The sequence below is a fragment of the Mustelus asterias genome, chromosome 3, assembly GCF_964213995.1.
Source record: "Mustelus asterias chromosome 3, sMusAst1.hap1.1, whole genome shotgun sequence".
In the NCBI taxonomy this organism is placed as follows: domain Eukaryota; kingdom Metazoa; phylum Chordata; class Chondrichthyes; order Carcharhiniformes; family Triakidae; genus Mustelus; species Mustelus asterias.
This window is the reverse complement of record NC_135803.1, coordinates 545,996-571,797: the sequence shown is the minus strand read 5'-3', so window position 1 is coordinate 571,797 and position 25,802 is coordinate 545,996. Positions and strand designations below refer to the sequence as shown.

Genomic DNA, 25,802 nt, shown 5'->3' with positions numbered 1-25,802 from the left:
AGAGAGAGACCGGGGATAGATAGAGAGAGAGAGAGAGAGACCGGGATAGATAGAGAGAGACTGGGATAGAGACCGGGATAGACAGAGAGAGAGAGAGAGAGAGAGACCGGGATAGATAGAGAGAGAGAGAGAGAGGAGACTGGGATAGAGACCGGGATAGATAGAGAGAGAGAGAGAGAGAGACCGGAAGATAGATAGAGAGAGACTGGGATAGAGACCGGGATAGATAGAGAGAGAGAGAGAGAGAGAGACCGGGATAGATAGAGAGAGACTGGGATAGAGACCGGGATAGATAGAGAGAGAGAGAGAGAGAGAGAGAGACCGGGATAGATAGAGAGAGACTGGGATAGAGAGAGAGAGAGAGAGAGAGAGACCGGGATAGATAGAGAGAGAGAGAGAGAGAGAGACCGGGATAGATAGAGAGAGAGAGAGAGAGAGAGAGAGACCGGGATAGATAGAGAGAGAGAGAGAGAGAGAGACCGGGATAGATAGAGAGAGACTGGGATAGAGACCGGGATAGATAGAGAGAGAGAGAGAGAGAGACCGGGATAGATAGAGAGAGACTGGGATAGAGACCGGGATAGATAGAGAGAGAGAGAGACCGGGATAGATAGAGAGAGACTGGGATAGAGACAGACGGGGAGTGATAGATAGAGAGAGAGAGAGACCGGGATAGATAGAGAGAGAGAGAGAGAGAGAGACCGGGATAGATAGAGAGAGAGAGAGAGAGAGAGACCGGGATAGATAGAGAGAGAGAGAGAGAGAGAGACCGGGATAGATAGAGAGAGAGAGAGAGAGAGAGACCGGGATAGATAGAGAGAGAGAGAGAGACCGGGATAGATAGAGAGAGAGAGAGAGAGAGAGAGAGACCGGGATAGATAGAGAGAGAGAGAGACCGGGATAGAGAGAGAGAGAGACCGGGATAGATAGAGAGAGAGAGAGAGACCGGGATAGATAGAGAGAGAGAGAGAGAGAGACCGGGATAGATAGAGAGAGAGAGAGAGAGAGAGACCGGGATAGATAGAGAGAGAGAGAGAGAGACCGGGATAGATAGAGAAGAGAGAGAGAGACCGGGATAGATAGAGAGAGAGAGAGAGAGAGAGAGACCGGGATAGATAGAGAGAGAGAGAGAGACCGGGATAGATAGAGAGAGAGAGAGAGAGAGACCGGGATAGATAGAGAGAGAGAGAGAGAGACCGGGATAGATAGAGAGAGAGAGAGAGACCGGGATAGATAGAGGAGAGAGAGAGAGAGAGACCGGGATAGATAGAGAGAGAGAGAGAGAGAGAGAGACCGGGATAGATAGAGAGAGAGAGAGAGAGAGAGAGACCGGGATAGATAGATAGAGAGAGAGAGAGAGAGAGACCGGGATAGATAGAGAGAGAGAGAGAGAGACCGGGATAGATAGAGAGAGAGAGAGAGAGAGAGACCGGGATAGATAGAGAGAGAGAGAGAGAGAGAGAGAGACCGGGATAGATAGAGAGAGAGAGAGAGACCGGGATAGATAGAGAGAGAGAGAGAGAGAGAGAGAGACCGGGATAGATAGAGAGAGAGAGAGAGACCGGGATAGATAGAGAGAGAGAGAGAGAGACCGGGATAGATAGAGAGAGAGAGAGACCGGGATAGATAGAGAGAGAGAGAGAGACCGGGATAGATAGAGAGAGAGAGAGAGAGACCGGGATAGATAGAGAGAGAGAGAGAGAGAGACCGGGATAGATAGAGAGAGAGAGAGAGAGACCGGGATAGAGAGAGAGAGAGACCGGGATAGATAGAGAGAGAGAGAGAGAGACCGGGATAGATAGAGAGAGAGAGTGAGACCGGGATAGATAGAGATAGAGAGAGAGAGAGACCAGGATGGATAGAGAGAGAGAGAGACCGGGATAGATAGAGAGAGAGAGAGAGAGAGACCGGGATAGATAGAGAGAGAGAGAGAGACCGGGATAGATAGATAGAGAGAGAGAGAGAGAGAGACCGGGATAGATAGATAGAGAGAGAGAGAGAGAGAGAGACCGGGATAGATAGAGAGAGAGAGAGAGAGACCGGGATAGATAGAGAGAGAGAGAGAGACCGGGATAGATAGAGAGAGAGAGAGAGAGAGACCGGGATAGATAGAGAGAGAGAGAGAGAGAGACCGGGATAGATAGAGAGAGAGAGAGAGAGAGAGAGACCGGGATAGATAGAGAGAGAGAGAGAGACCGGGATAGATAGAGAGAGAGAGAGAGACCGGGATAGATAGAGAGAGAGAGAGAGAGAGAGACCGGGATAGATCGAGAGAGAGAGAGACCGGGATAGATAGAGAGAGAGAGAGACCGGGATAGATAGAGAGAGAGACCGGGATAGATAGAGAGAGAGAGAGACCGGGATAGATAGAGAGAGAGAGAGAGACCGGGATAGATAGTGAGAGAGAGAGAGAGACCGGGATAGATAGAGAGAGAGAGAGAGACCGGGATAGATAGAGAGAGAGAGAGACCGGGATAGATAGAGAGAGAGAGAGAGACCGGGATAGAGAGAGAGAGAGAGAGAGACCGGGATAGATAGAGAGAGAGAGAGAGACCGGGATAGATAGAGAGAGAGAGAGACCGGGATAGATAGAGAGAGAGAGAGAGAGAGACCGGGATAGATAGAGAGAGAGAGAGACCGGGATAGATAGAGAGAGGGAGCGACCGGGATAGATAGAGAGAGAGAGAGACCGGGATAGATAGAGAGAGAGAGACCGGGATAGATAGAGAGAGAGAGAGACCGGGATAGATAGAGAGAGAGAGAGACCGGGATAGATAGAGAGAGAGAGAGACCGGGATAGATAGAGAGAGAGAGAGACCGGGATAGATAGAGAGAGAGAGAGAGAGAGACCGGGATAGATAGAGAGAGAGAGAGACCGGGATAGATAGAGAGAGAGAGACCGGGATAGATAGAGAGAGAGAGACCGGGATAGATAGAGAGAGAGAGAGACCGGGATAGAGAGAGACCGGGATAGATAGAGAGAGAGAGACCGGGATAGATAGAGAGAGAGAGACCGGGATAGATAGAGAGAGAGAGACCGGGATAGATAGAGAGAGAGAGACCGGGATAGATAGAGAGAGAGAGACCGGGATAGATAGAGAGAGAGAGACCGGGATAGATAGAGAGAGACCGGGATAGATAGAGAGAGAGAGACCGGGATAGATAGAGAGAGACCGGGATAGATAGAGAGAGAGAGACCGGGATAGATAGATAGAGAGAGAGAGAGAGAGAGAGAGACCGGGATAGATAGATAGATAGAGAGAGAGAGAGAGACAGAGACCGGGATAGATAGATAGAGAGAGAGAGAGAGAGAGAGACCGGGATAGATAGAGAGAGAGAGAGAGAGACCGGGATAGATAGAGAGAGAGAGAGAGAGACCGGGATAGAGAGAGAGAGAGACCGGGATAGATAGAGAGAGAGAGAGAGAGACCGGGATAGATAGAGAGAGAGAGAGACCGGGATAGATAGAGAGAGAGAGAGAGAGACCGGGATAGATAGAGAGAGAGAGAGGGAGACCGGGATAGATAGAGAGAGAGAGAGAGAGAGACCGGGATAGATAGAGAGAGAGAGAGAGAGAGACCGGGATAGATAGAGAGAGAGAGAGAGAGAGACCGGGATAGATAGAGAGAGAGAGAGAGAGAGACCGGGATAGATAGAGAGAGAGACCGGGATAGATAGATAGAGAGAGAGACCGGGATAGATAGAGAGAGAGAGAGAGAGAGAGAGACCGGGATAGATCGAGAGAGAGAGACCGGGATAGATAGAGAGAGACCGGGATGGGGAGAGGGAGAGAGACTGGGATGGATGGGGGGGAGAGGGAGAGGGACTGGGATAGCGAGAGAGAGGGATTGGGATGGATGGAGAGGGAGGAACTGGGAGAGAGGGGGACTGGGATGGAGGAGAGAGACTGGGAGGCGGGAGGGGCCGGGAGAGACTGGGAGGGGGTGTGGGGGAGGGGGTTGGGGGAGAGGGGGGGCGGGAGTTTGGGGCGAGACTGGGATCGAGAGTGAGAGAGAACCATTTTGCCCATCGAGTCTTCACCGACCACCAGGAAAGAGATGGGCTGCGAGATAGACGCGGAGGAGTGATACTGTGTGTAAGGGGCTTGGAGAGAAGCTGCGCGGAGAGACCTGTTGGGGTGGATTGTCAGGAGGGATTGTTGAGGGAGAAAGACTGGTGATGAGTGGGGGAGAGCGTGGGGTTTGCTAAGGGTGCAGAAGAGTTACTGGACGGGTGAGATCCTTGTTACATTGGAAGACGGTGGGAGAGTTACTGGGGCTTTTGGAAGAGGGAGGGGAGAGAGACCTCACGGGGACGGGGGGTGGGTGAGAGAGGGGGGCAACATGGGGTGTGGGAGAGGAGAAAGGCAACTGCGCAAGAGGATTGGGCACGGGATGGGAAACAGCAAGTGGGATGTGGGTGAACAGGGCTTGGTGGCAATGAGACAGGGAGATGGAAGAGTAAGGGGGAGATGAGGTGGAGAGAGGTTGAGTGAGAGTTGTATAGTCTTTGCATTTTGGGGCTTCCCCTCCACTAATGTGCTGTATTGATTTGCAGTTGCGAGCGCTTGCAGCCACAGAATGCAGCAGGTTCAGCACTGCAAACAGCTCCTTGAGCAACTCCAGCAGCAGCGCCTCGATGGCTTTTTGTGTGATTGCACAGTTGTCATTGGTCAGTTGCAATTCAGAGCTCACCGGAATGTTCTAGCTGCATTCAGTGACTATTTCCGGGCAGTTTATGGAGTCGCCCTCGACAATAATGTTGTATTCCTCGACCACAACCACGTTAGCTCTGATGGCTTTCAGAAACTGCTGGACTTTGTGTATACTGGAAACATTAATATCGATGGGTGAGGATTTGTCTTTCTGTTGCATTGTTAGGTTAAGATAGAGTTACTGAGATGTTCAGACTAACAGCATGATTGCGTGCATATTTTGACCTGGGACTCGAGCACTGCGTACTCATAGAGTCATAGAGGTTTACAGAATGGAAACAGTCCCTTTGGCCCAACTTGTTCATGCCGCCCTTTTTTTAACCGTTAAGCTAGTCCCAATTGCGTGCGTTTGGCCCATATCCCTCTATACCCATCTTGCCCATGTAACTGTCTAAATGCTTTTTAAAAGACAAAATTGAGCCTGTCTCTACTACCTCTGGCAGCTTGTTCCAGACATTCATCACCCTCTGAGTGAAAAAATTGCCACTCTGGACCCTTTCGTATCTCTCCCCTCTCACCTTAAACCTATGCCCTCTAGTTTTAGAGGGCCCTACCTTTGGGAAAAGATATTGACTATCTAGCTGATCTGTGTCCCTCATTATTTTATACACCTCTATAAGATCACCCCTCAGCCTCCTACACTTGTACTATATACAATAACCAATTAGAGATTGACCTCTCTTCCCCACCCAGCCCCATTTGACAGCCCTGCCCCTGCTGACTGCAGTCTGGTTTCCCCAAGACTCCAAAAAATGCTTTGACTCTTCATTGATGTTACATTAGACTCAAACAAACTTGAAACATGAACTTTTGTCTCCACAGATGCTGCCAGACCTGCTCAGTCTTTGCAGCATTTTCTGTTTTTATTGCAGATTTCCAGCACCTGAAGTATTTTACTTTTATTTTAAGTTTTGAAAACCTGTGCAGGGGTGTTAATAGTCAGCAGTGAAGGGAGATTGGGCTACTGATTTCCATCTTAATTGCATGGTGACAGTTACTGGACTTAGAGATACTACTGGAAAGTCAAACCTGATGTTTTTCAGGTGCTAAATGAACCAGGCTTATTTTGCAATCTACTAACTCAACTACTAGCTCCTCAAGTGGCATATTTGGTTTACCCATTAGTCCAACTGGTATATGTACACATGTTATTATAGAAACAGAAAGAGGCCATTTACACCTTGAGTTGCCCTGGAGTTCTGACAAAGGGTCATCTAGACTCAATAAATTGGCTCTATTCTCTCTCCACAGATGCTGTCAGACCTGCTGAGATTTTCCAGCATTTTCTGTTTTTGTTTCAAATTCCAGCATCCGCAGTATTTTGCTTTTACCATCAGGATTTTATGTTTCTATGAGATCCCCTGTCATTCTCCTAAATTCTTTTTCGTATATTTTGTTGTTTTTTGCTTGTTACCACAAAGGTGTGCTAACTTGGCCAGATAAAGGTAGTTGACCGTGTTGTGATATTCAGTCTTTACTTATAAAAATATCGAAATACAGTCCAGCATGAACTCAGAAGTGGAGGTAGCTAGTTACACAGGTTCCTCATGGTAAGACTAAACCTGCAAAACTCGTTGCCAATGATGTCACTCGCACATGCTCATGCCCACTAAAGGCATCGATAGTTTTTCACGCAGAGTGTGGTGCGTGCCTGGAACACGCTGCCAGAGGAGCTGGTGGAAGCAGGCACATTAGCAACATTTAAGTGGCAACTGGATGGGTCCATGAATAGGGAGGGAATAGAGGGATAAAGGCAGAAGGTTTTTTTTTAGTTTAGTTAGGGCATCATGATTGGCGCAGGCTTGGAGGACCAAAGGGCCTGTTCCTGTGCTGTACTTCTCTTTGTTCTTTGTATATACATTCAAATAGAAAGATGCTTCCTATAACACTCTGTAACATCCGAGTATAATCCTAACCTTTTGATGATTTTGATATACTTTGAATGTTGGGTGTCCAATCCTTCAGTTTTTCAGAAGATGCCCAGTGCTCCATGTGCTGAATCCCAGCCATGTGAGGTGTCAGAGGGGGCCCGGAGGGAGGGAAGATCCGGAGGACCTCTTGGTATGATTGCTGGGTTACTGGGAATCTAGACTTTGTATTCCATGGGATTTAGTGTAGCATCCTGCTGACACAGTTTGGATTAATGCTCAGTCCTTTGTTTTGAAAGGCAGTTTGAATGGAATTGGTTTAATGACTTTGTGTTGCTGTCTGAAAATTTATACACATTTTGCTCAAATTGAGTATCATCCACACCGTAATTTCCTGAGATTTCTGCTTCCGTTCTATTGGTTTTTGTCAAACAAGTTGTGTAAGCTAAAACTTAATAATGATCTGGTGATTGAATTGGCTATTTCATTTTGTGGATTGTTCCTGAATGGGATCTGAGAGCCTCTGCTGTATTTGAGTACATGAAATAGTCATTGGAACCATTTCTGTCGCAATCTAATCTATTGTGTTCATAGATGCAATGCTGCTGCGATAGAGGCTGCCGCCGGTTACCTGCAGATGGAGGATGTGGTGAAAATCTGTAAAGCAAAGATGGAATCACTTGTGATTAATTTGAATACTGTCCCTAAAGCATCATCTGACATCCCGAGGACTACAGAACCAAGCAGCTGCTTCATCAGCCCAGGAACAGAGAAGGACATTATCCAGCAGGGAGCTGGGGCAATGGTCAGCTGTGACGAAGTGTTGTTTAATACTTCAGACACTAGCTGTGATCGCAAAATGGGTGAATTGCAATTACAGCCAACAAACACGGACACAATGCCAGGAAGCAGAGGGGAAAAGCCAGCGACTGGTCAGAACTCTGTGCTGCAGGTGAACAGTGTCAGTCCCAATAACATGCTCCACTGTACAAAGGTTAAACGGAGAAGCAGCTGCACTGTTAAAAAGGTGGAGAGTAGAATTTGTGATGAGAGTGCGGCACAGTTAGACATGGTTAGCACTGATCTCCAGCCAAACAACAATCCTCAGTCAGAGTTGTGTAACAACAATAAAAATCCTTCAACTACAAACAGGATTATTCAGAAGACACATGGGAAACAGAGACGGAAATGTTCTCGGCGACATGGCACCTTGGCAGAAAGGTGCAAATCAAAACTAACAGCTGGAGGAAGCAATGTCAGGCTGGTGGAGCCAGGGAGCAGTGATGGGAAACAGCTGAAGATGAAGCCAGTCTGCAACATATGTGGCAAAGTGTTCTCTGAAGCCAGCAGCCTGCGCCGACACATGAGGATTCATAAAGGGCTAAAACCATATGTGTGCCAGCTCTGTGCAAAGGCTTTCACTCAGTGCAACCAGCTAAAAACACACATCAGGACTCACACAGGTAACTAAATGCAGCAAATTAATACTAATTGTGTTGTCCAGCATCAGAATTGAAAACTGAAAGAAGTCTACAAAATCCTGATAGAAGTTTTCTATGGTTCTATAGGGCATGGGTTAAGGGTGAAAGGAGAAAAGTTTAAAGGGCATATTAGGGGGGGGCTTCTTCACACAGAGAATGGTGGGAGTGTGGAATGAGCTGCCGGATAAAGTGGTAAATGCTTTTAACATTTAAGAAAAACTTGGACGGGTTCATGGATGAGAGGGGTGTGGAGGGATATGGTCCAAGTGCAGGTCAGTGGGACTAGGCAAAAAATGGTTCGGCACAGACAAGAAAGGCCAAAAGGCCTGTTTCTGAGCTGTAATTTTCTATGGTTCTATTTTCTATGGTTCTAAGTCTACAAGATTGAGAGGCATGGACAGAGTGGATAGTCAGAAGCTTTTTCCCAGGGTGGAAGAGTCAATTACGAGGGAGCACAGGTTTAAGATGCAAGGGGCAAGGTTTAAAGGAGATGTACGAGGCAGATTTTTTACACAGAGGGTGGTGGGAGTCTGGAACCCGTTGCCGGGAGAGGTACAAAGAACAAAGAACAGTACAGCACAGGAAACAGGCCCTTCGGCCCTCCAAGCCTGTGCCGCTCCTTGGTCCAACTAGACCAATCGTTTGTATCCCTCCATTCCCAGGCTGCTCATGTGACTATCCAGGTAAGTCTTAAACGATGTCAGCGTGCGTGCCTGCCTCCACCACCCTACTTGGCAGCGCATTCCAGGCCCCCACCACCCTCTGTGTAAAAAACGTCCCTCTGATGTCTGAGTTATACTTCGCCCCTCTCAGCTTGAGCCCGTGACCCCTCGTGATCGTCACCTCCGACCTGGGAAAAAGCTTCCCACTGTTCACCCTATCTATACCCCTCATAATCTTGTATACCTCTATTAGATCTCCCCTCATTCTCCGTCTTTCCAAGGAGAACAACCCCAGTCTACCCAATCTCTCCTCATAGCTCAGACCCTCCATACCAGGCAACATCCTGGTAAACCTTCTCTGCACTCTCTCCAATGCCTCCACGTCCTTCTGGTAGTGCGGCGACCAGAACTGGACGCAGTACTCCAAATGTGTCCTAACCAGCGTTCTATACAGCTGCATCATCAGACTCTATACCCCGTCCTATAAAGGCAAGCATACCATATGCCTTCTTCACCACCTTCTCCACCTGTGTTGCCACCTTCAAGGATTTGTGGACTTGCACACCTAGGTCCCTCTGTGTTTCTATACTCCTGATGACTCTGCCATTTATTGCATAACTCCTCCCTACATTATTTCTTCCAAAATGCATCACTTCGCATTTATCCGGATTAAATTCCATCTGCCACCTCTCCGCCCAATTTTCCAGCCTATCTATATCCTGCTGTATTGCCCGACAATGCTCTTCGCTATCCGCAATTCCAGCCATCTTCGTGTCATCCGCAAACTTGCTGATTACACCAGTTACACCTTCTTCCAAATCATTTATATATATCACAAATAGCAGAGGTCCTAGTACAGAGCCCTGCGGAACACCACTGGTCACAGACCTCCAGCCGGAAAAAGACCCTTCGACCACTACCCTCTGTCTCCTATGGCCAAGCCAGTTCTCCACCCATCTAGCCACTTCTCCTTGTATCCCATGAGCCTTAACCTTCTTAACCAACCTGCCATGTGGGACTTTGTCAAATGCCTTACTGAAATCCATATAGACGACATCCACGGCCCTTCCTTCATCAACCGTTTTTGTCACTTCCTCAAAAAACTCCACCAAATTTGTAAGGCACGACCTCCCTCTTACAAAACCATGCTGTCTGTCACTAATGAGATTGTTCCGTTCTAAATGCACATACATCCTGTCTCTAAGAATCCTCTCCAACAACTTCCCTACCACGGACGTCAAGCTCACCGACCTATAATTTCCTGGGTTATCCCTGCTACCCTTCTTAAACAACGGGACCACATTCGCTATCCTCCAATCCTCAGGGACCTCACCCGTGTCCAAAGAAGCGACAAAGATTTCCGTCAGAGGCCCAGCAATTTCACCTCTCGTCTCCCTGAGCAGTCGGGGATAGATGCCATCAGGCCCTGGGGCTTTGTCAGTTTTAATGTTCCCTAAAAAACCTAACACTTCCTCTCTTGTAATGGAGATTTTCTCTAACGGGTCAACACCTCCCTCCGAGACATTCCCGGTTAACACGCCCCTCTCCTTCGTGAATACCGATGCAAAGTATTCATTTAGGATCTCCCCTATTCCCTTGGGTTCTAAGCATAATTCCCCTCCTTTGTCCCTGAGAGGTCCGATTTTCTCCCTGACAACTCTTTTGTTCCTAACGTATGAATAGAATGCCTTAGGATTCTCCATAATCCTGCCTGCCAAGACCATCTCGTGACCTCTTTTTGCCCTTCTAACTCCACGTTTGAGATCTTTCCTACTCTCTCTGTATTCCTCCAGAGCTCCATCTGTTTTCAGTTGCCTGGACTTAACGTACGCCTCCCTTTTCATTTTAATCAGATCCTCAATTTCCCTGGTTATCCACGGCTCTCGAATCCTACCTTTCCTATCTTTCCTTTTTACAGGCACATGCCTATCCTGCAGCCTTATCAATAGTTCCTTAAAAGACTCCCACATGCCAGACGCGGACTTACCCTCAAACATCCTCTCCCAATCAACATCCACCAATTCCTGCCTAATCCGGCTATAGTCAGCCTTCCCCCAATTTAGCACCCTGCCCGTAGGACAGCACTCATCCTTGTCCATTACTATCCTAAAGTTAACAGAGTTGTGGTCACTATTTGCCACATGTTCCCCTACCAAAACTTTGACGACCTGACCGGGCTCATTTCCCAGAACTAGGTCCAGTATAGCCCCCTCTCTAGTCGGGCTATCTACATACTGTTCCAAAGAACCTTCCAGTACGCATTTTACAAATTCCTCCCCGTCCGGTCCCCCAGCTCTAAGCACTTTCCAGTCTGTGCCAGGGAAATTAAAGTCCCCCACTACAACAACCCTATGTTTTCTGCACCTATCCAGAATCTCCTGACATATCCTTTCCTCCACTTCCCGTGGGCTGTTGGGTGGTCTGTAGTACACCCCCAGCATAGTGACCGCACCCTTCCTGTTTCTGAGTTCCACCCACAGCGACTCAGTACATGACCCCTCTAAGTTGTCTACCCTCTGCACCGCGGTAATATGCTCCTTAACTAATATCGCTACTCCCCCACCTTTTTTAGCCCCTCCTCTGTCTCGCCTAAAACGCTTATACCCCGGAATATTCAGCTGCCAGTCCTGTCCTTTTAACCAAGTTTCCGTCACCGCAACCACATCCAAATTCCGCACAAGCATTAAGGCCCTAAGTTCGTCTGTTTTACCCGTTACACTCCTCGCATTGAAGCAGATGCACTCCAGACCTCCAGGCCCAATCAGGTCGTCCTCCTCCAGAGTGCTCCTCTTCTTAGCTAGCCTTGCCCTGGCCCCCAGCTCGACCCCAGCCTCAGTATTTACTGACCACCTGTTTTGTTCCCCACCCCCCTGCCACACTAGTTTAAATCCTGCCGAAACACTCTAGCAAAACTCCCAGCCAGCGATATTAGTTAAGGAGCATATTACCGCGGTGCAGAGGGTAGACAACTTAGAGGGGTCATGTACTGAGTCGCTGTGGGTGGAACTCAGAAACAGGAAGGGTGCGGTCACTATGCTGGGGGTGTACTACAGGTCGTGGAAGCAGATATGGTATAGCTTTTAAGGGGCATCTTGACAAATACATGAATAGCATGGGAAAAGAGGGATATGGTCCCCAGAAGGGTAGGCAGTTTTAGTTAAGTCGGTGCAGGCTTGGAGGGCCGAAGGGCCTGTTCCTGTGCTGTAATTTTCTTTGTTTTCTTTGTGATGCATGAGCAAGATCGACTTTGAGGACTGGGTTTCTTCTCTTAGTCCAAAGAGATGCAGGTTAGGTGGATTGGCCGTTCGAAATTGTCCCTTAGTGTCCAAGATGTGTAGTTTAGGGGGATGAGTAGGGTAAATACATGAGGTTACATGGATAGGACTTGGATGGAATGCTCTGTCAGAGAGTCAGTGCAGACTCAATGGGCCGAATGGCTCCCTTCTGCACTGTAGAGATTCTGTGATGACTCCTGCAATACCTTGAATCCTCCTAGACTTTCTGGTGGTCACCCATTCCCTCTCTGCCTGCATGCTCCTAAACTGTGGTGTAATCACTTTGCTATCCACATAATTCCCAACATTGTGGATGCACCACAATGACTCCAGCCATCTCTCAAGTTCCAAAACCCAGTGCTCTAGTTTCTGCAGATGCTGACACTTCTTGCAGATGTGCTTGTCCAGGCCACACCAGGAGTCCACGACCCCCCCCCCACGTGATGGGCATTCTGCACGGACAAGCTGCCCGTCCATACCTGAAACTTTTGCCTCTTTTGCTTCAATTCTTCAGATACTTTGTGTCTCTAAGCCTGGTTTATATATTTCAAACAAAAGCAGCGGCCTTCGCACTGACTCTTAAGGTCTATTGTCTAACATCTAGATTAGAAAACCATTTACCATGTGCTGTTTTCTATCCATTTTTGTTGTCCAGTTGCATACTGACCCTCCTATTTTATGGCCCTGAATTTTGTAAACCAGCCTTTTATGTGGTACTTTGTCAAGAGCCCATTGCATTCCCTCTCCAACCTTCCCTCCTACTTCATCAAAACATTCAGTTAAACTAGTCAAACACATTTTATCTTTTACAAATCTGTGCTGGTTCTCCTCAACTCCAACCTCTCTACAATATGAATATATGGAATAGGAGCAGCAGGAGGCTGGTGATTTATAAAAAAGCCACTGATTATTATTTTTTAAACTGTACTAAGAATGTCCTTATACCATTCTTGACCAAGCATGCCATGTTTGCTACCTGCCAAATCACTGGCACATCCCACTGAAAGTTAAAGTTTATTTATTAGTCACAGGTAGGCTTACATTCACACTAATGAAGTTACTGTGAAAATCCCCTAGTCCCCACACTCCAGCACCTGTTCGGGTACACTGAGGGAGAATTTAGCACGGCCAATGCACCTAACCTGCACATCTTTGGACTGAGGGAGGAAACCGGAGCACCTGGAGGAAACCCACGCAGACACGGGGAGAACGTGCAAACTCCACACAGACAGTGACCCAAGACGGGAATCGAACCTGGGTCCCTGGCGCTGTGAGGCAGCAGTGCAGTGTGGCGACTAGGGGATTTTCACAGTAACTTCACTGCAGTGTTAATGTAAGCCTACTTGTGACACCACAAAAATAAATTAAACAAAGAATTCCTACAGTGCAGAAGGAGGCCATTCGGCCCATCGAGCCTGCCCTGACTCTCCTAAACAGTATCCCACCCAGGCCCTGTCCCCGTAATCCCACGTAATTACCCTGCTAATCCCCTAACCTACACCAACAGGCAATTTAGCATGGCCAATTAACCTAGCCAGCACAGCTTTGGACTGTGGGAGGAAACCTGGAGCACCCGGAGGAAACCCACGCAGACAAGGGTAGAACATGCAAACTTCACACAGACAGTCACCCAAGGCTGGAATTGAATCCGGGCCCCTGGCACTGTGAGGCAGCAGTGCTTGCCACCGTGCCGCCCATTTGCTTCAATGGAATGAAGTATTCCAGCCTTGCCTTGTATCTTTACCTTTCAGCATCTTTGTCCCAAATGGGACACTCCATCTCCCACCACCTGCTCATCAGTAGATTTTTAGGTTCCCTTTTTGGGAACAGCCATTTTATTCTTGCATTCTCTATTTGCTGGTCTTATTTTGCTTTTCACTTCCCCAATCAACAATTCCAAAATTGGCTCAGTGGCAGGAGGCAAAGGGTGATGGTTGTTTTTGTGACTGGAAGCCAGTGTCTAGTGATGTAGAGTCATAGAGGTTTACAGCATGGAAACAGGTCCTTCGGCCCAACTTGTCCATGCTGCAATTTTTTTTAAACCCCTAAACTAATCCCAGTTGCCCGCATTTGGCCCATATCCCTCTATACCCATCGTACCCATGTAACTATATAAATGCTTTTTAAAAGATAAAATTGTACCCGCCTCTACTACTACGTCTGGCAGCTTGCTCCAGACACTCACCACCCTCTGTGTGAAAAAAGTGCCCCTCTGGACACTTTTGTATCTCTCCCCTCTCACCCTAAACCTATGCCCTCTAGTTTTAGACTCCCCTACCTTTGGGAAAAGATATTGACTATCTACCTTGTCTACCTCATTATTTTATAGATCTCTATAAGGTCACCCCTCAGCCTCTTATGCTCCAAAGAAAAAAATCCCAGTCTATCCAGCCTCTCCTTATAACTCAATCCATCAATTCCCGGTAGAATCCTAGTAAATCTTTTCTGCATTCTTTCTAGTTTAATAATATCGTTTCTATAATGGGATGACCAGAATTGCACACAGTATTCCAAGTGTGGCCTTACCAATGTCTTGTACAACTTTAACAAGACGTCCCAACTCCTGTATTCAATGTTCTGACCGATGAAACCAAGCATGCCGAATGCCGCCTTCACCACTCTGTCCACCTGTGACTCCACTTTCAAGGAGCTATGAACATGTACCCCTAGATCTCTTTGTTCTGTAGCTCTCCCCAACACCCTACCATTAACTGAGTAAGTCCTGCCCTGGTTCAATCTGCCAAAATGCATTACCTCACATTTGTCTAAATTAAACTCCTCCTGCCATTCCTCAGCCACTGGCCCAATTGATCAAGATCCCACTGCAATTGGAGATAACCTTCCTCAATGTTTATCAGGCCACCAATCTTGGTATCATCTGCAAACTTACTAACCATTCCCCCTATATTTTCATCCAAACCATTAATATAAATGACAAATAACAGTGGGCCCACTACTGATCCCTGAGGCACACCGCTGGTCACAGGCCTCCAGTTTGAAAAACAACACTCTACAACCACCCTCTGGCTTCTGTCAAGAAGCCAATTTTGTATCCATTTAGATACCTCACCCTGGATCCCGTGAGATTTAACTTTATGCAACAAGCTACCATGCGGTACTTTGTCAAAGGTCTTGCTAAAGTCCATGTAGACAACATCAACTGCACTGCCCTCATCTACCTTCTTGGTTACCCCTTCAAAAAACTCAATTAAATTTGTGGGACATGATTTTCCACTCACAAAGCCATGCTGACTGTCCCTAATCAGTCCTTTCATCTCTAAATGCCTGTAGATCCTGTCTCTCAAAATACCTTCCAACAATTTACCCACTACAGATGTGAGGCTCACTGGCCTGTAGTACCCAGGCTTTTCCCTGCAGCCCTTTTTAAACAAAGGCACAACATTTGCCACACTCGAATCTTCAGGCACCTCACCCATGTACTGTAGGGATTGGTACTGAATCCCTTGCTGTTTGTAGTGTACATTAATGATCTAGACATAAATGTAGGAAGTGAGATCAGTAAGTTCACAGAAAATAGTGAAGAGGAAAGTCTTGGGTTTCAGGGTGATGTAGATGGCCTGGTCTGATGGGCAGAACAGTGGCAAATGGAATTTAACCCTGTAAAGTGAGGTGATGCATTTTGGGAAATCCAGATGACTAGAGGGACCTTGGTGTACATGTCCATAGATCTTTTAAGAAAGCAGAATAGGTAGATAAGGTGGGTAAGAAGGCATATGGGACACTTGCCTTTATTAATCGAGGCAAAGAATATAAGAGCAGGAAGGTTATGATGGAGCTGTATAAAATGTTAGTTAGGCCACAGCTCGAGTATTCTGTGCAGTTCTGGTCACCATGCTATAGAAAGGATGTGATTGCACTGGAGAGAATGCAGAGGAAATTCACCAGGATGTTGCCTGGGCTGGAGCGTTACAGCTATCAAGAGAGACTGAATAGGCTGGGGTTGTTTTCCTTGGAGCTGAGGAGGGCCCTGATTAAGATGTATAAAATTGAGGGTCATAGATAGGATGGATAGGTAGGAACTTTTCCCCTTTTAGAGGGGTCAGTAACCAGGGGGCATAGATTTAAGGTAAGAGGCAAGAGTTGAAAGGAGATGTGAGGAAAGACTTTTTCACCCAGAGGGTGGTGGGGATCTGGAACTCGCTGCCTGAAAGGGTGGTAGAGGTGGGAACCCTCACAACATTGAAGAAGCATTTAGATGAGCACTTGGAACAGCCACAGCATACAAGGCTATGGGCCAAGTGCTGGAAAATGCGATTAGAATAGGTAGGTGCTGGCGCAGACGTGATGGGCTAAAGAGTCTCATTCCATACTGTAAAACGCTATAACTAATTGTATTTGGCCTAGTTCTTGCTTGAAGAATTCACTTGATATGCATCATGTAGTCTCTTTTTTTTTGTTTTATCATATTCTCTTGTCCCCCTCATCATCCAAGCTTTTGGATCCCTTGCCTTTTACCCTTGTTGGAATGTGCCAAGCCTGTACCTGAAACATCTCTTCCTTAAAGCTCACCCCTTGTTCCTTTGCAGCTTTTCCTGTTTGTCTTTGTTCATTTCTCACTGAATTCAATTGATATTCTCATGAGGAAGAAATTAATTCTAATAGGGTTGGGATGGCATTTAACTCTGCAGGACAATAGTACAGTATTTTCACAAATGTAATTTTTAGACGAATCTAATATCTAGTAGCCCTAGACAAATGTGAGGGATTCTACGCTGATTGAAACATTACCTATGAGAGTGTGTAGGACCAATATTAAACTAAATGTGAGCCAACACCTGACACTGGACAGCTCTCCAACCCTCACACCCTTTCCTCTACCCTTAGCATGCCTCTCCAAAGGTGGCACAGTGGTTAGCACTGACACCTCACAGCACCAGGGACCCGGGTTCAATTCTGGCCTTGGGTGACTGTCTGTGTGGAGTTTGCACATTCACCCCATGTCAGTGTGGGTTTCCTCCGGGTACTATGTGCAAACTCCGCACACAGTGACCCGAACCGAGAATCAAATCGAACCCAGATCCCTGGTGCTGTGAGGCAGCAGTGCTAACCACTGTGCCACCATGCCGCCACACATGCGCTGCATATCCTCTTTCTAAATTTCAATTTGTGGGATGTAAGAGTCTTTTCCTGCAAGCTGATGTACTGCTGTAACCTGTTGCAGGTGAGAAGCCTTATCAATGTGACATGTGCGATAAAAGTTTTGCCCAGAAATGTCAGCTAGTCTTCCACAATCGCATGCACCACGGTGAGGAGAAGCCATATGCTTGTGACGTCTGCAACCTTCAGTTTGCAACTTCCAGTAACCTGAAAATTCATGTCAGGTAAATATATTCCACACATTGCATGAAGTTCAACTTTGTGCCCAATCCATCAATGTCCCACCTTGTGTCAGATTTGCTGTTTTATTGCCAATGAGCTGTTTATGTTTGGGCAGCATGGCGGCACAGTGGTTAGCACTGCTGCCTCTCAGCGCCGGGGACCCGGGTTCAATTCCCAGCTTGGGAGACTGTGTGGAGTTTGCACATTTTCCTCGTGTCTGCTTGGGATTCCTCCAGGTATTCCAGTTTCCTCCCACAGTCCAAAAGATGTGCAAGTTAGGTTGATTGGCCATGCTAAATTGACCCTAGTTTTGGGGGAATTGGGGTAAATATGTGGGGTTACGGGGATAGGATGGGATTGTTGTCGGTGCAGGCTTGATGGGCTGAATGGCCTCCTTCTGTACTGTAGGGATTCTATATTCATATCACCAAGAGCAGAGGGACTGAATGACACAATTCCTCGATTAAAAGGTAATCTGAGGTTTTTGTTGTTTTCATTCTTGGGGATTGAATGTATACATTTATGAATAAATGTGTATCGCGCTAACAAAAATGTCCAATACTTCATATCTCACTTCCTCTTGTACAGTCAGGGCCAACTGTTTATAGACAGGCTGATTTATTTTACAGTCCGAGGGAGAAGGTGGACAGCCAGATGTTGTGACCCAAATCAGTAACATTGGTAGAGAGGGGTGAAGTCCTGCGGCAACAGATCAGCTAGATAGTCAATATCTTTTCCCAAAGGTATGGGAGTCTAAAACTAGAGGGCATAGGTTTAAGGTGAGGGGAAAGATACAAAAGTGTCCAGACGGGCAATTTTTTCAGTGTGGTGAGTGTCTGGAACAAGCTGCCAGAGGTAGTAGTAGAGGTGGGTACAATTTTGTCTTTTAAAAAGCATTTAGACAGTTACATGGGTAAAATGGGTATAGAGGGATATGGGCCAAATGCGGGCCATTGGGACTGGCTTAGGGGTTTTAAAAAAACAAAGGTGGCATGAACAAGTTGGGCTGAAGGGCCTGTTTCCATGCTGTAAACCTCTGACTCTATAACTTGTTGAGGCTCCTTCGACAGCACCTTCTAAGCCGGTGTCTTTACTGCCCAGAAAGGTTAGGGCAGCAGTTGCATGGGAACACCACCACCTGCAAGTCCCCTCCAAGCCAGTCACCATCCTGACTTGGAGCTATATTGCAGTTCCTTCATTTGTCATTGGGTCAGATATCCTGGAACTCCCTGACAATCGTGTGTCCATACACCAAATGCAGGAGCAGGGAGGAAAATCATGGCCCTAGGCTTCTCCTTAAGCCTAACCTTGGCTTACTCCTCACCACTCTGGCACCTTGCAGACTTTGCATTCGAAGTATATGTATGTGCTACAAACTCCATTTCAGAACTTCCAGGGGCCTCAGAGCACCCCAAAATCTGATTTCACCCCCAGCATCTAGACCTTTTTGTGAATCTTGTAATGGTGTCCAAATTCCCTACATAACAACATTGACCATAGAATTGCATCATAGTAGCTGAAAAGCATTTTTGTGAGGTTGTGAAAGGCACTCTAACCATTTGGCAGGCAAAGTCGACCAGTGTGAGCCTCAACATTGCGGGATGAGGTTGGGTTGGAAAACTCAGGGCCACACCATGGAGGGAGGAGGCTGGGAAGGGTGTAGATGGGAAGCTTAACATCGGGACATTCAGTGCTTTACCTTCCCTGCGTTCTAGCCAGGTCTGAAGAGTGAAGAAGTCATCTGCTGCTACAATGCCCAAGAGAAACCCAGCAGTTCTTGTGGCATGCAAAAAAGGAGGGACTGGAAATCTGGCAAGTCCTACTTGGCTGTTGATTGCTGTTCCGGCAGCGAGCCAGAGCTGCCCCTAGTGCATGGGTCCTGATGTTTTTGCACCTTGATTACTCCTCTCTCCAGGCCCTGGTAAACAGTGAAAGCAGCATGACCCGAACTGAGATTAGTGATCCCACAACCAATGGATCAGGTCAGAGCTCTGCAGTCCGGTTACATTCAGTTGTGCACAATGGGGAAAATTAGATAATTGATAGGAATAGGGGGCTCCGTGAGCTTTTCTGTCCTCAAAAAGAGAGTGCCTAGCATGTCTGTGCAAAAGATAAAGCTGGCATTTTCCCACCCATCTTCAGCCAGAAATGTCAAGAGTGTGACCCATCTCGACTGCTTCTGAAAAACCCTTGCTATGTATTTATATTGAGTCTCCGTACCTTCAGGAAGCATTGTGCATGTCGTTGCTGGAAGTGATGTCACAGGTCGGCATGGTTGCACAGTGGTGAGCACTGCTGCTTCACAGCTCCAGGGACCTGGGTTCGAATCCCGGCTCGGGTCGCTGTCTGTGTGGAGTTTGCACATTCTCCCTGTGTCTGCGTGGGTTTCCTCCGGGTGCTCCGGTTTCCTCCCACAGTCCAAAGATGTGCGGGCTAGGTTGATTGGCCATTCTAAATTGCCCCTTAGTGTCTCGGGGTGCATAGGTTAGAGGGGTTAGTAGGTAAATATGTAGGGGTATGTGGATAGGGCCTGGGTGGGATTGTGGTTGGTGCAGACTTGATGGGCCGAATGGCCTCTTTCTGTACTGTAGGATTCTATGAGGTCACCAGCATGGGTGACTACCAGAGTGAAGAAACAGCCTGTAGTGAACGCACCTTGTAAATAAAGCTCTGTTAGCTTTTAACCCTCTGTGCTTCCTCGCATAATATCACACTATAGCATCAACACAAAAGCTGGTGACGAGAACTTTGAACACTGCTTGCTAGCCACTTGAGAGAAAAAGAATTAACGAAAAGTCATAGAAAAAACTTTGGCAAGTGCTCCGAACATCATGAGCAAGGTAGACATGAGCACTTATCCCCTGCAGAGCAATTATAGAGCTGAGGATGTTTTAAAAAAATAACACGCTGAAGCTCAGGTTGTTGTCTTGTTTAAACGGGAAAAGCAAGCTAGCTGCTGAAAACATGTTGCAAAGTGATCATTTGGGAGAAAATAGCAGGAGTTTTTAGCGTTGTGGCACTCTGATGGAAATGTGGAACGAAGGGGCTCCAATATTGAGCGATGTAACTATTTTGTGCAGGCAAACAAAATAGTAAACAATATTAGAGTTTCCATTCTCCTGAGTGTGATGAGGGGGAAAAAAATCCTTTCAAACTCCTTTGATGCACTTTGTACGAAGTAACAAGACAAGGGAGTATTTAATGAATGACAAGACACTAGGAAGCTCAGTGTCATATGGATTTTGGGTAACTTATTCACCGATCTCTGAAAGACAGAGATAGTTAAGAAGGCACGTGGGACCACTTGCTTTTATCAGTCATAGCATAGAGTATAAGAGCAACGAGGTAATGTTGGAGTTGTACAGAGCGTTTGGTGAGGCCACAGTTGGAGTACTGTGTGCAGTTCTGGTCACCTCATTATAGGAAGGATGTGATTGCACTGGAGGAAGTACAGAGGAGATTCACCAGGATACCGGGTGGGGTGGAACATTTGAGCTATAAGGAGAAACTGGATAGGCTTGGATTGTTTTCTTTAGAGTAGAGAAGGCTGAGGGGGGGACATGAGGTGTATAAGTCTCAAGTGGCCAGGAGGAGGGGTAAGAAGCAATCGGGAAGACAATCCCCTGGGGCGGTTCCCCTCCATAATAGGTTTTCGGTGCTGGAGGCTACAGTTGAGGAGGAATCAACTGAGCATAGAGAGCAGATCTCTGGGGGTGAGCCGAGTGAGAAAGCTCAGGTGGTTAGGGGCTGTAAAAGACTGGGCCTTGTGATTGGGGACTCCACAATTAAGGGGACAGATAGGAGGGTCGGAACTAAAGGTAGGGACTCAGGGTTGGTGTGTTGCCTACCAGGGGCTGGGGTCCGGGATGTGTCTGACAGGGTATTCAGGACTCTTAGGGGGGAGGGAGATAAACCACAAGTTATTGTACATGTGGGGACACACGACATAGGGAGGATAGGGGAAGGGGATATTAGGCAGGGATTTATGGAGTTGGGGTGGAAACTAAAGGCCAAGACTGACAGAGTGGTTATCTCTGGACTCTTGCCTGTACCACGGGATAGTTTAGAGAGGAATAGGGAGAGGGAAGGTTTGAATTCATGGCTGAGGGGATGGTGCAGGAGGGAGGGGTTCAGGTACTTAAGCAATTGGGGCTCGTACTGGGGAAGGTGTGACCTCTATGAGAAGGATGGTCTACACCTTAATCAGAAGGGGACCAATATCCTGGGGGGTAAATTTGCTAAGGCCATGCAGGGAGGTTTAAACTGATTCGGGGGGGGGGAGGGATCCTGAGTAGTGGGGCTGAAAGTGAGGGATGCATGGATGGGGACTGCAATGCACGGCATTGCAGAGGTGGGGTGGAGCAGGGTTTGAAATGTGTATACTTCAATGCCAGGAGTATTCGCAATAAAGTGGGTGAACTTGCAGCGTGGATCAGTACCTGGGACTTCGATGTTGTGGCTATTTCAGAGACATGGATAGAGCAGGGGCAGGAATGGATGCTGCAGGTCCCGGGGTTCAAATGTTTTAGTCGAAGTAGGGAAGGAGGTAGAAGAGGGGGAGGGGTAGCATTATTGGTCAGAGATTGTATCACAGTGTCAGAGAGGAGGTTTGATGAGGACTTATCTGTTGAGGTAGTATGGGCGGAGATTAGAAATAGGAGAGGAGAGGTCACCCTGTTGGGAGTCTTTTATAGACCTCCTAAAAGTTCTAGAGAGGTTGAGGAAAGGATTGCGGAGTCAATCCTGCTTAGGAGTGAAAGTAATAGGGCAATTGTTATGGGGGATTTTAACTTGACTAATATTGACTGGAATTGTTATAGCTCTAGCTCGTTAGAGGGGTCAGTTTTTGTTCAAAGCGTGCAGGAAGGTTTTTTGACTCAGTATGTAGACAGGCCAACTAGAGGTGAGGCTATATTGGATCTGGTGCTGGGAAATGAGCCAGACCAGGTGCTAGACTTGGAAGTTGGTGTGCATTTTGGTGATAGTGACCACAATTCGGTTACGTTCACCTTAGTGATGGAAAGGGATAGGCATGAACCTCGGGCCAGTGGTTTTAGCTGGGGGAAGGGTAATTATGAGGCTATTAGGAGAGAATTAGGAAACATAGGTTGGACTAGGAGATTACAGGGACTGGGAACGTCCGACATGTGGAGTTTTTTCAAGGAGCAGCTACTGCGAGTCTGTGATAGGTATGTCCCTGTCAGGCAAGGAGGAATTGGTAGGGCTAGGGAACCGTGGTGCACCAAAAAAGTTTCTTTGTTGGTTAAAAAGAAAAAGGAGGCTTATGTTCGGATGAGACGTGAGCACTCGGGTAGTGCACTAGAAAGCTTTAGATTGGCTAAGAGGGAGTTGAAGAGCGAGCTTAGAAGGGCTAAAAGGGGACATGAGAAGACTTTGGCGGATAGGGTTAAAGAGAATCCTAAGGCGTTCTATAGGTATGTCAAGAACAGAAGGTTGGTTAGGGCAAGTTTAGGGCCAGTTATAGATGGCAGAGGGAAGTTATGTGTGGAACCGGAGGAGATTGGTGAAGCATTGAACCAATATTTCTCTTCGGTGTTCACGCAAGGGGACATGAATATAGCTGAGGAGGACACTGGGTTGCAAGGGAGTAGAATAGACAGTATTACAGTTGATAAGGAGGATGTGCAGGATATTCTGGAGGGTCTGAAAATAGATAAATCCCCTGGTCCGGATGGGATTTATCCAAGGATTCTCTGGGAGGCAAGAGAAGTGATTGCAGAGCCTCTGGCTCTGATCTTCAGGTCGTCGTTGGCCTCTGGTATAGTACCAGAAGATTGGAGGTTAGCGAATGTTGTCCCATTGTTTAAGAAGGGGAACAGAGACTTCCCCGGGAATTATAGACCGGTGAGTCTCACTTCTGTTGTCGGCAAGATGTTGGAAAAAATTATAAGGGATAGGATTTATAGTTATTTGGAGAGTAATGAATTGATAGGTGATAGTCAGCATGGTTTTGTGGCAGGTAGGTCGTGCCTTACTAACCTAATTGAGTTTTTTGAGAAAGTGACCAAGGAGGTGGATGGGGGCAAGGCAGTGGACGTGGTATATATGGATTTTAGTAAGGCGTTTGATAAGGTTCACCATGGTAGGCTTCTGCAGAAAATGCAGATGTATGGGATTGGGGGTGATCTAGGAAATTGGATCAGGAATTGGCTAGCGGATAGGAAACAGAGGGTGGTGGTTGATAGTAAATATTCATCATGGAGTGCGGTTACAAGTGGTGTACCTCAGGGATCTGTTTTGGGGCCACTGCTGTTTGTAATATTTATTAATGATCTGGATGAGGGTATAGTTGGGTGGATTAGCAAATTTGCTGATGACACCAAAGTCGGTGGTGTGGTAGACAGTGAGGAAGGGTGTCGTAGTTTGCAGGAAGACTTAGACAGGTTGCAAAGTTGGGCCGAGAGGTGGCGGATGGAGTTTAATGCGGAGAAGTGTGAGGTAATTCACTTTGGTAGGAATAACAGATGTGTTGAGTATAGGGCTAACGGGAGGACTTTGAATAGTGTGGAGGAGCAGAGGGATCTAGGTGTATGTGTGCATAGATCCCTGAAAGTTGGGAATCAAGTAGATAAGGTTGTTAAGAAGGCATATGGTGTCTTGGCGTTTATTGGCAGGGGGATTGAATTTAGGAGTCGTAGCGTTATGTTGCAACTGTACACAACTCTGGTGCGGCCGCACTTGGAGTACTGTGTGCAGTTCTGGTCCCCACATTACAGGAAGGATGTGGAGGCTTTGGAGAGGGTGCAGAGGAGGTTTACCAGGATGTTGCCTGGTATGGAGGGGAGATCCTATGAGGAGAGGCTGAGGGATTTGGGATTGTTTTCGCTGGAAAGGCGGCGGCTAAGAGGGGATCTTATTGAAACATATAAGATGATTAGAGGTTTAGATAGGGTGGATAGTGATAGCCTTTTTCCTCTGATGGAGAAATCCAGCACGAGGGGGCATGGCTTTAAATTGAGGGGGGGTAGTTATAGAACCGATGTCAGGGGTAGGTTCTTTACCCAGAGGGTGGTGAGGGATTGGAATGCCCTGCCAGCATCAGTAGTAAATGCGCCTAGTTTGGGGGTGTTTAAGAGATCCGTAGATAGGTTCATGGACGAAAAGAAATTGGTTTAGGTTGGAGGGTCACAGTTTTTTTTTAACTGGTCGGTGCAATATCGTGGGCCGAAGGGCCTGTTCTGCGCTGTAATGTTCTATGTTCTATAATATTGAGGGGTGTGGACAAGGTGAGTAAGCAACAGCTGTTCCCCTAGTTGAGGGGTGAATCACAAGGGGCCATATCCAGAACGGATATGTCAGGAGATAATGGATAGGTGCAGGAAAAATAGAGTTGTAGTGGGAGACTTCAATTTCCCTGGTATAGACTGGAAATCGTGTAGGGCTGGGAGTCTGAATGGGGAGGAATTTGTAAAATGCATACAGGAAGGTTCTTTGGAACAATATGTAGATAGCTGGACTAGAGAGGGGGCTATACTGGACCTAGTACTGGGGAATGAGCCCGGTCAGGTCTTCAAAGTTTCGGTAGGGGAACATGTGGCAAAAAGTGGCCACAATTCTGTTAGCTTTAGGATAGTGATGGAAAAGGGTGAGTTCTGTCCCAAGGGTAAGGTGTTGGATTGGGGGGAAGGCTAACTTTCGTGGGATTAGGCAGAAATTGGCAGCTGTTGATCGGGAGAGGCTGTTTGAGGGTAAATCCACATCTGGCATGTGGGAGTCTTTTAAGGAACAGTTGTTAGGGCTGCAGGATAGGCCTGTGCCTGTAAAAAAGGATAGGAAGGGTAGGATTCGAGAACCGTGGATAACCAGGGAAGTTGAGGGATTGGTCAAAAAGAAAAGAGAGGCGTACGTTGGGTCCAGGCAGCTAAAAACGGAGGGAGCTCTGGAGGAATACAAAGAAAGTAGGAAAGAACTCAAACGAGGAATTAGAAGGGCAAAAAGAGGTCACGAAATGCCCTTGGCAGACAGGATTAAGGAGAATCCCAAGGCATTTTATTCATACGTTAGGAACAAAAGGGTTAAGAACATAAGAAATAGGAGCAGGAGTAGGCCATCTAGCCCCTCGAGCCTGCCCCGCCATTCAATAAGATCATGGCTGATCTGACGTGGATCAGTACCACTTACCCGCCTGATCCCCATAACCCTTAATTCCCTTACCGATCAGGAATCCATCCATCCGCGCTTTAAACATATTCAGCGAGGTAGCCTCCACCACCTCAGTGGACAGAGAATTCCAGAGATTCACCACCCTCTGGGAGAAGAAGTTCCTCCTCAACTCTGTCTTAAACCGACCCCCCTTTATTTTGAGGCTGTGTCCTCTAGTTTTAACTTCCTTACTAAGTGGAAAGAATCTCTCCGCCTCCACCCTATCCAGCCCCTGCATTATCTTATAAGTCTCCATAAGATCCCCTCTCATCCTTCTAAACTCCAACGAGTACAAACCC

At 47.2% G+C, this 25,802-nt stretch overlaps 1 protein-coding gene across 3 annotated transcripts in view; it reads left to right on the top strand.

Annotated features, from left to right (window-relative positions):
* LOC144486045 (myoneurin-like) overlaps positions 1-25,802 on the top strand; it is a 108,801-nt gene that overhangs the window by 7,332 nt on the left and 75,667 nt on the right. For all 3 annotated transcript variants that reach the window (XM_078204155.1, XM_078204160.1, XM_078204168.1), the window contains exons 2-4: positions 4,558-4,849; positions 7,177-8,045; positions 17,183-17,342. In XM_078204155.1, coding sequence (XP_078060281.1) covers positions 4,581-4,849; positions 7,177-8,045; positions 17,183-17,342 — 1,298 coding nt within the window. In that variant the 5' untranslated portion in view covers positions 4,558-4,580. The remainder of the gene's footprint in view (positions 1-4,557; positions 4,850-7,176; positions 8,046-17,182; positions 17,343-25,802) is intronic.